The sequence below is a fragment of the Manis javanica genome, chromosome 6 (assembly GCF_040802235.1).
Source record: "Manis javanica isolate MJ-LG chromosome 6, MJ_LKY, whole genome shotgun sequence".
NCBI classification, from domain to species: Eukaryota; Metazoa; Chordata; class Mammalia; order Pholidota; family Manidae; genus Manis; species Manis javanica.
Window position 1 is genome coordinate 22,442,897 of NC_133161.1, and position 10,717 is coordinate 22,453,613.

The window sequence follows — 10,717 nt, forward strand, 5'->3', positions numbered from 1 at the left end:
CAGTGTGCCTGGGGCCAGCGTAGCAAGCCCCGTGGTAGAACGGGTGAGGGCTCTAAGCAGCTGACAAGTCAGGTGCACAGGGGTACAGCTGAGGGCAGGAGGGTCCGTGTCACATCGAGGTGGTCGTAGTGGTAAGGGAAGTGGAAGGGGCCTGGACTAATCGCCTGATTCCTCAGCTACAAAAGGGGGAGGGTAATGATCTTTCTCAGAGGGCCATCGGGAGGACCAGTGAACTCATCGTCTACAGGGTTTAGCACCACCTTCTCACTGTAGGTGGGCTGCTGCTGCATTCCACCATTAATGACTATCTTGTTCAAATCAACTGAGTGGTGATACCCAGAAGCCTTTCGACATGCCACAGCATGGGAGGAAAGCAGGCCTGGCAGGCACAGAGGGCAAAGGCCCCTTTCTCCTGGGCTGGTGGCTGAGCTGAGCCCCCCAGGCAGGAGGTGCTGTGGTGACTGGGAACTAGGACTGTGCCTCCCAGTCCCAGCTCAGCCACCAACTGCCTGAGCACTTTGGGCAAGTTGGTAGCCCTCTCTGGGCTGAGGCATCCTCGGCTGTAGCAGGAGAGGGTGATAATGGTGACCACTAAGGAACTGTCCAGCTGACACTCTTGGCTAGGACTGCAGTCTCATCTGAAGGGCAGGAGGGCATCGAGTGGGCAGGAGAGATCCATGTTCCCTTCACAGGGAGGAAAGAGGAGGGGGTCACACAAGGGCATGGATAGCAAGGGGCGGGGTCACAGGCTGGGTCACTGGGGCCATCACAGAGGCTGCCTGCCACACTGGGGAATGATGGTCTATGGGCCAGGGCACCCCCCACTGCAACCATTCCAGACTTCCAGGGTGTCCCCACTGTCCCAGGCTGGTGACTTGTTGAGCCAGAACCATCAGCTCCCAGAGGGGTGAATCTTGCTCCCAGGGAATTCTGTCCACTCTGTGTGGCCACACAAAGGGACCAAGCATTGACTCCTTTTCCCTGTCTCCTTCCACAACCCTGCCTAGCACCTCTTCCTCATGCCCCAGGCTCCTCCTAGAGGCCCTCAATTGCATGCATATGGTTGCCCCACAGCCCCAGGGAAGGGAAACCCCTGAGTTCCAACCTGCAGGACCCAGTGGTGGGTGCATTGGCTGGGAGAGGCTGCCATGGGCTGAGTTAGAGCATTGGGGTGGGGAGACTGGCAGCCAGGCTGCCTGCTGCTTCCAGAGCCCACAGGCTTCAAAAGGTGTATCTGAGGCAGCCTTTGCACTCCTGCAGGGGGCAATCAGTGGGCCCATTGTCAGCCCCAGATCAGGGTGAAGCTGAGAGTGACACGGACCCACGCTGGGAGAGCCGTGGAGTGCCTGCAGAGCCCACACCTGGTATGTTGATGAGAGGTTGGTCAGCCAGGGCAGCAGGTGCCACTACACTGGGTGGCCAGACCAGATGGAGAGCAGGTAGGGAAGGCCTCACCCCAAGTCCCAGGACCCCAGTCCACTCCTCACTCACTCTTCATCTCAGACCTTTCTGTTGGGTGCCAGGGACACCTAACAAGTAGGTGTTATTTTATGTGCTAATTCTACCTGACTGGAACCAGCTGTCTCAGGCACTGTGTCCAGGAAGATTCTGAAGCGAAGCTGGGACTCAAGGGAGAGAGTGCTGGGAATGACCGTCCCTGGCTGCCCCGGGAGGAGGGAATAGAATAGCAGCTCCTGCTGCCTATTTGCCACGCTCAAGACAGGCACTGGGGACAAGACACTTGGCCCCATCACTTGGTCCCCACCTCTGAGGAGACCACAGTCTAGTGAGAGCATGACATCAAACAGGCTATCAGAACTCAGTGGGATGGACACTGTGAACCCTGGGCCTGTTAATTTAAATGAAACGGATTCTCAAATTATTTGTTAAATAATGCACCTAGCAAAGCCACACACTTTTTATTGTTCCATCGTGCATGTGAGAGAAGAGGAAAGTGACAATGCTTGTCTTCTTATTGACAGAGAAATTTTTACAAGCAAATTCCAGAGAAATAAATTATCTAGTAAGACCACAGATAAGAATTATGGGAGGTGGAGGCTGGAGATATTGTCACAGTTCATGGCAATAATTTCTAAAGGTTGGGAGTCTTATCAGACTCCGTTGTTCAAAAATTCTTCAAAAGACATTTCACAGAGAACATACCCATTTGGTTACTGGTATGAATAGTCACATGACCATACTGCATAAAGAGGAACTATTCTTATGAAAGTTTTTAACTTAAGATCTTATGAAATCAAGTTCTTTTAACTAGTTTTATAGATGCACAACGACTCTCCTTCCTCCACAGCTGCAAGGGAGCAGCGACATCTCTTTAGGAGAGATTCCTTGTGTTAATTATGAGGACTTTCAGTTTTTAGGCCAGGCTCCAGCCTAAAATTTCATTTCTTGAATTTTGTTTGATTTTCCTGTCAGAAGCCAAGAAAAGAGTTAAAGAAGATTTTCCTTAAGAGTAGTAAAGTAAGGTTCATACAGTGGGTTTCTTTATGGGCCTGGATGGGCACACCAGGGTGAGGTGGAGGTGTCCTTAAGGGACTGGTAAGCCTGGCAAGCAGGCCTTTCTGCTCCCAGGCACCCCCTGGTGGCTTTCATGAGGGTGTGCAGGTTCCTCTGAGGTGGTCCGCTCTGGGAGGATGAGGAAGGTGGGGTCAGCTGTTGGCAGGCACACCTAACAAGGAGCACACAGAAGGCTGTGCAAATAAAGGGTGACTGATGAACTCTGACAGCCTTGAGGTTCAAACATCAGCCCTCAGGCTGTCCGCCTCCCCTTATGTGCTGGGTACTGCCTAGGTTTCTTGGTTCCAGTTTAGCTGCATGTGTGTGAGGGGTTGGGATGAAAGCGGAGTGCTCCTACATTGGTCTTTCTCCCTAAGGTTGCCCCCAAGAACTGAACTCCACTACCAGCAGTAGCTTTGGGGACCCAGGAAGCTCTGAGTTCAAGGTGAAAGGGTCAAAGCATCCTGGGCAAGGGCCATCTCAGATTGGGCATAGCAGGGAGGCGGCTGCTGGGGTGAGGTGGAAGCCACCTTCTTTATCTGGGGGGCTGGGGGAGAAGGGACCTTCACTGAAGCACCTTTTACACTACACACAGTGGGCTTAATGAATTCAGCAATCAGGCAAGGGCCCTAATGGGAGTGAGGCCCACTGGAGCAGCCACTGGGGTCCACAGGCTCCCCTGGGGGAGGTGGCCCTGGCATGGGGCTTCCCTCATCAGCCAGGGCCTAAAGAGTTCTTCCTTCCCAGGACCTGGCCCAGAGGGGAGAGAGGGCAGAACCCATGACCCAGAGGCACCCTCAACCGCCATCCGGGAGCCATCGGGGGAGAAAGCTTGCTCAGAGGGCCCCAGAGCCCTCAGGTCTGCCCTCCCAGGGCCTGCCAGAACCCCAAGATCCCCCTGAGGGGCTGCGCTGGAGCCTGGGCCAGGAGAGGGCAGAGCTTCAGAAAATGCTGAGTTTTGAAATGCCTCAGAGTCCGAGAGAGGAGGACCCACAGGAGCAGAAAGAAGAGACCCCCCAGGGTCAGAGCAGGGGAGCCCTCCAGGGGTAAAACAAAGAAGTTCCTTGGAGTCAGGGTCAGAGTGGGGAGCCTCCGCAGGCTTTTAGAGAGGAGAGATGGGAGAGGTGGGAGGCCTCCCAGAGTGAGAACAAAGATCTTCAAGGTCAAAAAGAAAATAGCCCTGAATGCCAGAGAAAGGAGGGCCTGCAGGAGTCAAGTAAGGAGACTCCTCAGGGCCTGGAAGCAAAGATGGTCGAGTCTTCCAGAAGCAGTGTCTCACAAGCCTGGGAGGTGGCTCAGGGAGAGGCGCCTGCACTGCCTCTGGAAGAAGGCGGCCCCCTGGGAATTCCGAGGCACTTCTGCAGGTCCCTGGGAGAACAGGTACTGCAGCCTGCGGAAAGAGCGAGCCCCAGCCCCCGAGGAAAGACCACCCAGCTGATGCAGGGCAAGACAGAGAGCCAGAGACCAAGGCGGCAGCGGCCGAGGGAGAGCAGAGAGTAGCCCAGGAAGGGACGCAGGCTCCCCTTCCACCCCAGCCGCGGCTCCAGGTCCTTGGAGCCGTGATGCTGGCGGCGCTGAGCACTGGAGCAAGAGCGCCCAGCAGCTCTCCAGGAATACCCAGGGCTGGTGCGCGATCCCCCGGTGCAGCAGGAGGTGGGCGGCTCCCCGGGAGCGGGGAGCCGAGAGGCAGCGCTGGGCGCCCTAAGTCCCCGGGCAAGGAGAAGGCGTCTGCGGGCGTGAGCGCGGTGCAGCAGGACACTGCGCGGCGAAGCCCGGCGCCGACGGCAGCAGGACCGAGAGCAGCAGCGGCTCCGGGTGTGTGCCCGCGCCGGGCCGGCCAGCGCGCAGGCGGGACACCGAGGGGCGGCCGGCCGCTGACAGCCGCCCCCGCCCCCTCCAGGTCCTGGAACGCCTGCACTTCTCCAGGAACCGCCAGTGCCGGGTGCATTCCCTGGGGCCCCTACACGGCCCAGCTCAGCTTCCGCTACAGGGAAGCCCCCCAAGGGAAGGCGGTGGGACTACAACTATCCTGCCCAGGCAGGGGACTGAGCTGGGCAATACCTCGGTCCCTTCCAAGTGCGTGCATCACGCCCTTGGACTCGCAACTACCGAGGGCGGGTGGGGCGGGCCTGTCCGGGCACTGCCCCCTGCTGGCCCCATCCAGCCCTTAGCACCGTCCCAAGAGCACGCGGGGACACAGCGGCGCACACTGCGCGAGCAGCTCTGCCAGATGCTCCGGGAGAGGACGGCCGGCAGCGGGCCCTCGGGGCTAGGTGAAGGGAGGACGGAGAAGCTTGTGGGGTGGCGGTGGTACCCTTTCCCTGGCATCTGGGATGACAGGCCACTCTCTCCTCAGGAACACCCAGTTTCAGCAGCTGTTGTGGCCTCACGGTGCTGAGGATCCTTTGCTGGAGAGTAGCGCTGGCCTGCCCTTACCAGCCCCGCCTAGTCACTGCTGAATCCTAAAGGGATGGTTGGAGATGGGAGTTAAGGAAAAAACTGGCAACCTGCAAGTGCAGGTCAGAGATAGTTTCAGAAAGGCCCAGTATGCTGCCTTAGGGCCCAGGAGGGCCAGACACACAGACACACACAGTAACTTCACCCTGCCAGAAGGCATGCTATTTCTTCTTTCCTCCAGCAAGGCTATTGCCTGGACCACAGCCAGAGGGTCAGAGGGCCAGGTCTTGAGAGTCAAGCAGCGCGAAAACCCCGTTCTTGCGGAAAAACGATTCAGTGCGGCACATCTTGCAGAAGACTAGTTCTTGCTTCTCTGGGGGTCCTGGGAAAAGATGTCAGAGGCCAGCAATGGGTTTCTGCTAGAGGAACTCCCAGAGCAAGGCCCCTGCTTGCGTGGTCCTAGGAATCTGCTGTAATCTATCCAGTTTGTAAGTGTGAAGAAATAAAAAGTGCTTCTGAGGAGTGGGGGCTATGGGAAAATGGAGCTGGCTGGGTGCTCAGAGCGGCAGTGCGAGCAGAACGCTGGTCAGCCGTGTGCCATTTTTACCCCAGCCTCAGGCGCCTCCACACAGGCACGTGGTGGGACACCCAGCTCTGCTTGTCACAAGGACAGACAGAACTTCTTTGGGAGAAATGGAGCTTCCTTCTATGTCCTGCTCCCCTTCTGGGGCTTGCCTCCTGCTCTTGCTGGAAACTTCTTCCCTTTGGGGCCCTGGGGAAAGTGGGGACATTTTCAGGCAAAACCTCAACTGTGTTTATCCCCTACCATCCACCTTTTCTCCAGCCTGCAGAGAAAAACACATGACTGAGTAGTCTCACTTGAAAGTCACAACCGCAGGTAGCAACAGGACACAGCATCGCCCAGCGGTCCTGCAGCACAACACTCCCGTTCATGTTCTCTTTCCCACACTTCAACACTGCATCTCAGCACTACACCTCAGACTACACAAGTGCCTCTGATCCTCTCTATCTGGGGTACCTGGTGAGCTCAGTCTCAGAGGCTTGAATAGCACCTACATTCTGCTGACCTCCAAATTTGTGTCTTTGGCTCTCTGGCCGGGCTCCAGAGGGCAACTTCATACACTGACACCTCCAGCGCAACAAGGCCACGGAGCCTGTCTACACACACACTCCCGCCCTGCTCCTCTCCCGTTTCCCTGTCCAGCTGCACCAGCCAAACACCCTGGTGTTGCCACTGCTTTTTTTTTCAACTTCAACCCATCAGTCAGTTCCATGGATTCTTCCTCCAAAACATATCCTGGATCTATTCAGATCTACTTCTGCCTCTTCCCAAGCCATCCGCCTCCTTGCCAGGATAACTCAAAATACATGCCTCACTCATATGCCAGTGCCAACTCTTTCCCCTGAAAACACCCTTACTGAAGAGTCAGGGTGAGGAAATCAGTGTCATCCACCTGCTTAAAGCCCCCCATGGCCTCCCCTTGCACTTACAGTAAAATCTAAAGTCCTTTTTGTCTCTTAGTTTTCAGGTTCAGGCCCTGAGAACCTGACAACCCCAAGCGGCACAGGCTCCTGTCCTCCCTCATCACTCCCTAGTCTCAGCAGGGAACTTGTCCCTTGGACATTTCCTTCATGTTTATGGCCCAGATGCCCCCTTAAAGGAGCATCCGTATGTCTCGTGGGCCTAGTGCCGAGGGCGCCATCTAGCTGGTGACAGGCACTATGTTTGTGAGGTGAATAACTTATGGGGGGTTGGGGCTCACCCAGCTGCCAGCCATATGTGAAGTTGGTGGTGATGGGGAAGAGGTAACGCTTCTCTGGCAAGTCCAGTTTTCGGGTGTTGAGGTAGTGGTAGCGCCCCTGGAGGTCATGGGAGATGCCGTCATACAGCAGAGCCCGGATGGAAGGCAGCACTGGGTACATTTCTGACTGAATAGGCGCCTCCAGGCCAGGGCTGGGAGCCTTTAAGGGAATTGCTTTGGGTGCAGGTGGAGGTGAGAGTGCAGCTTTGGGGTGCAGAGTGGGCAGTTTGAGGGGCAGGCGGGCTGTAGCCTTAGCCTTCTGCTTGGCCTTCACCATGGACCCATACTTGCGGTGCCATTCACAGTACAACATCTTCTCCCTCAGATATTCCTCCTTCCAGAAGTTCTGCCGTAGTGTGTCCATATTGAGTTGCCGTGACATAGTGGCAAGGGAAAGAGTGGTACCAGAGTGGCTGCAGTCAAGGGGCAAGCACAGCAAGTAGAATCTGACAGCAGGTGGCTGCCCAGGGACAGTCACCTGGCAACCAAGCCTCACCTCACACAGGGCCAGGGTTCTACTTGCCTAGCCCTCAGCAGACCTCACAGACTTGTTTACTGAGGTGGCCTCAGGCCAGGGCCCACTGGCCAAAAGCCTTGATCCCTAGACCTCTTGCAGAACCCAGGCTCGGTCTAGTATCACAGGTTCCCAGGTTTTTTGTGTGTTTCTGCTCCCACCCCTTGCGGTCAGGTCCCCTCCCAGCCCAGTGCAGCCTGAAGTAGGTGAGCGAGGGGTTTGGGCACAAACTGCCTTCCATTCCTCCCAGCCAGAGCTGGTCATCTCTTATTCAGGGAACCAGTCCTTGAGTTGTGACCTCTTGGCACAATCTTTGTGGTCCAACTCTTCTGTGTCTGGGCCATTGGCAGAACCTTTTCTAGCCCTGACAATCTAATCCCCCAACAGCCTCATCCACACATGTCCTGTCTAGCACTCAACCTCAGTTTAGAGAGGAGCAAATTCATCACTTTAATTTAACATCAACAATGACACTGTGTAACAGCACACGGAAGAGGTAGTGGAGAGAGAAGACACACAGGCTTCCTGTTCCCTAACCAGCCTTGATTTTAATGGCAGAGCCCCAACCACCTGGAAGCACCTCACCTAGCCTCTCAATGTTGTGAGAAGGGACAGGTAATTGGAAATCAGAGGCTCAAAAATTAAGGGAAGGGCTGATGGCTGCCTGGGGAGAGGCTGCAGGGCTGTGCGGAGCTCCCTAGTGCAGGTCTTCGGCAGTGAACATGCCCCTGGCCCTGCGCAGGATGGAGTCCTTGGCAGCGTCATAAGGGTGCTCCTTAGATGGGATCTCCAGAACAGCAGGAATGGAGCGCTGATGGGCGTCGAGTGCATGCCGCACCATCTCAGCGATGTACTGGTTGATGAGAATGATGCCGATGTCGTCCCGGTTTAGAAACTGCCTGTTGGGAGACAGAAGACAGTCCAGGGCAGCCCATTCTGAGGTGGTGAGGCTGGGCCACAGAGGGGAACTGTTTTGACCCAGAGGTGAAGAAGATAAGGGAAAAGGTTGTTACATTAGACTTCCTCCATTCTAACCAGAATCAAGTTCATTCAAAAGCTGAGGGCTAGGGCTCTCAGGGTTGGCTTCTACCACCCCTGCTTAGAAAGCTTCCGAGTGAACTAGGAATGAAGATTAGGTACATGCCAGTGTGCCCTGTACGCTGTCTTGTGTAAGAAAGGGAGAGAGTGAGAATACATGTCTGTCCCTTTGTATGTGCATTAAAAAAAAGCAGAAAGATAAGTGGCTATAGGATGGAAGAGGGAGGTAATGAAGCGGAAGATGGGGTGGCAGAGAAACTTCTCAATGTGTACATCTTTTAAACATTAATTTACAAACCACATGAATACACTAACTTTTCAAAGGGAAACAAATTTTAAAAAATTTAAAAGGGCTGATGAGACCACTAAACGTCTCCAGGTCTATGCTGGTAAGGATGGGGGATGGATCACAGGGGAAGTTTGTCATGAGCCAAGAGCACAACATAGGAAGAAGAAAATCTTACTTAATGCAGAGAGAGGGCCTGGCACTGGGATCTTCCTTTCTTGTGATCACCCAACCATTCATTTATTTGTTTATTCATTAAAAACTATTTACTGAGCACCTGCTCTGTACCAGGCACTAGGGTAGGCTAGACTTGATGAACTCTGAGATCCTTTTTGGCTGAAAACCAAAAAATGGAAAAGTCTGGAGTAAAATCTGTCCTCCAATGACAACTTAGTTCACTTTACTAGATTGCCTGGAGATCAGCCCAGAGATCAGCCTTCCAGTTCAGGGCCTATTAAACCCCAGGCAGCAGAAACCAATCTCAGCCAGTAGCTCAGAGCTGGACTGGTTAGAGGGAAACAGGTTAAGAGTGGTCTAAGAGTCGGCAACAGGGGCCCTAGAGAAGGGGTGTGGGAAAAAGTAGGGGACTGCATCCTCAATTCAAGTCACCAGGACACCCCCTGGATTGAGGGACATGCTTGCACCCACTTTGAAGCCATCACTCTTGACCCTGGGCACGAAATGAGAACCTCAAATGTTAAGGTCTTAGCAAAGGTAGGACACAATCCTAATATTCTGCCCACTGTGCTCAGGACAATGGGACATTCCAAGGGAGACAGAGAAGAGCCCCACCGGCAGAGCATGGACCTGCCTCACGAGAGGCAGAAAGGGCTGGGCCTGGGTTCAAATCCCCACTCCACCTCTTCCGAATGCTATGCCTTTGGTACATGCCTTCCTCAACGTCTCTGATCTTTAGTTTTCTCACCTGTAAGTGGAATATCCCTGACCTTACAGAAGAACTGTGAGCCTCTAACGTAGATGTAAATAGAAACCCAATCTCTCTGCCTAGCTATCTATCACTGCGTGTGTGGTTCCTTTACGCGGCACTTGTGAAAAGGAGCAACTGCTTGCCTGCCAGGCTCGGAGCCTGCTATACAGGTGAACTGAAGAAGATAGAGACGGGCCCCCTCTAGGGGCTGGGCGCTTTGGGCGCTCTGGACGCTCAACTGCGGTGGGCAGGTTGGGCCTAGGGGCGGCGCCCGTCACGAGCTCTGTTCCTTTTCTTTCCTGACACATGGTCATATGAGGGGAAAGCTCGTGGGCCTGACACAGCCGCGGTCCCACCGAGCCCCAAAAGAGAACATGGGGCGGAGGCCTACGCTCCAGAAAGGTGGGCTGACCCACTTCCTTGACTCTCTAGGCCCGGGTCTGACACTTTGGCCAGCAAGGTCTGGAAGCTCAGCGCGGGCCCCGCCCGCCGTCTCCCCGCGCTCCCAACCAGGCAGCACAGGGTCCCGTTCAGGCCTTCGGGATACCGTACCGGAAAGTGTCTTCGATCTCATTGATGGTTGTATCCTTCTCCACCACCAGGAAATTAGGGTGGCGATTCTTATTAAGCTCCCCTATGCCACCCAGCAGGAAGCCAGTCACCGTGTCCTCGTCTCCGATCACCGCAATTAGCTTCCCTCTCCCCGCCATCGCTGCAGCCGGGAACAGCTCAGTGCGGATCACCTGAATTCGCCGAAGCCCCGCCTCCGCAGTGAGTGGTCTTTTTCTATCGCACCCCTCAGCCACCCTTTAGACATGCGCAGTTCCACCACTCCCACCCGGAACATGCGCATTAATAGAAAACTGCCTCAATCTGATTACGCATGCGCCATAAAGAGATGTCCGAAACTGGGACTACGACTCCCAGAAGTCTGCGCGGCACCACGGGCTCTCGCTGGAGCGTTCGACAAGCCAGTTGAGCCCCCTGCTCTTAGATACTGAGACCACAAAGAAGAGATACTATAGTGTCTGTTCTCGAGGTCAAGGTCGGGCCTGTATTGTGCATTTAAGTATTTAACTTTGGCTTATAGTTAATTAGTACATATTTGTTCAATACAGGAGTGAACAAGTTACTGATGATATTAACTAGTGAGGTAGAGTCAAGTGAACAGGCAATTACAAAGCGGCGTTTTACTTGCTAAAATGTGGAAAGTACAT

The 10,717-nt window shown here is 54.6% G+C and overlaps 2 protein-coding genes across 2 annotated transcripts; both read right to left on the bottom strand.

Moving 5' to 3' along the window:
- Positions 1-5,031: 5,031 nt before the first annotated feature.
- Positions 5,032-7,617, bottom strand: SPMIP1 (sperm microtubule inner protein 1). The gene is made up of 2 exons (XM_037019638.2): positions 6,696-7,617; positions 5,032-5,293 (listed from the first exon to the last, which is right to left on the bottom strand). Exons 1-2 carry the CDS (start codon positions 7,114-7,116, stop codon positions 5,184-5,186), a joined length of 531 nt encoding a protein of 176 aa, XP_036875533.1. The 5' UTR covers positions 7,117-7,617; the 3' UTR covers positions 5,032-5,183.
- A 153-nt stretch (positions 7,618-7,770) lies between these two features.
- Positions 7,771-10,327, bottom strand: ATP6V1F (ATPase H+ transporting V1 subunit F). The gene is made up of 2 exons (XM_017652229.3): positions 10,053-10,327; positions 7,771-8,147 (listed from the first exon to the last, which is right to left on the bottom strand). Exons 1-2 carry the CDS (start codon positions 10,208-10,210, stop codon positions 7,946-7,948), a joined length of 360 nt encoding a protein of 119 aa, XP_017507718.1. The 5' UTR covers positions 10,211-10,327; the 3' UTR covers positions 7,771-7,945.
- Positions 10,328-10,717: the final 390 nt, after the last annotated feature.

Coding starts and splice junctions, on each gene's coding strand:
- SPMIP1 (XM_037019638.2), bottom strand. CDS start 7,116: ATGTCACGGCAACTCAATATGGACACACTACGGCAGAACTTCTGGAAG. Junction 5,294..6,695: donor CACATATGGCTGGCAGCTGG/GTGAGCCCCAAC, acceptor ATCTTTTCCCAG/GACCCCCAGAGAAGCAAGAA.
- ATP6V1F (XM_017652229.3), bottom strand. CDS start 10,210: ATGGCGGGGAGAGGGAAGCTAATTGCGGTGATCGGAGACGAGGACACG. Junction 8,148..10,052: donor GAGATCGAAGACACTTTCCG/GTACGGTATCCC, acceptor GTCTCCCAACAG/GCAGTTTCTAAACCGGGACG.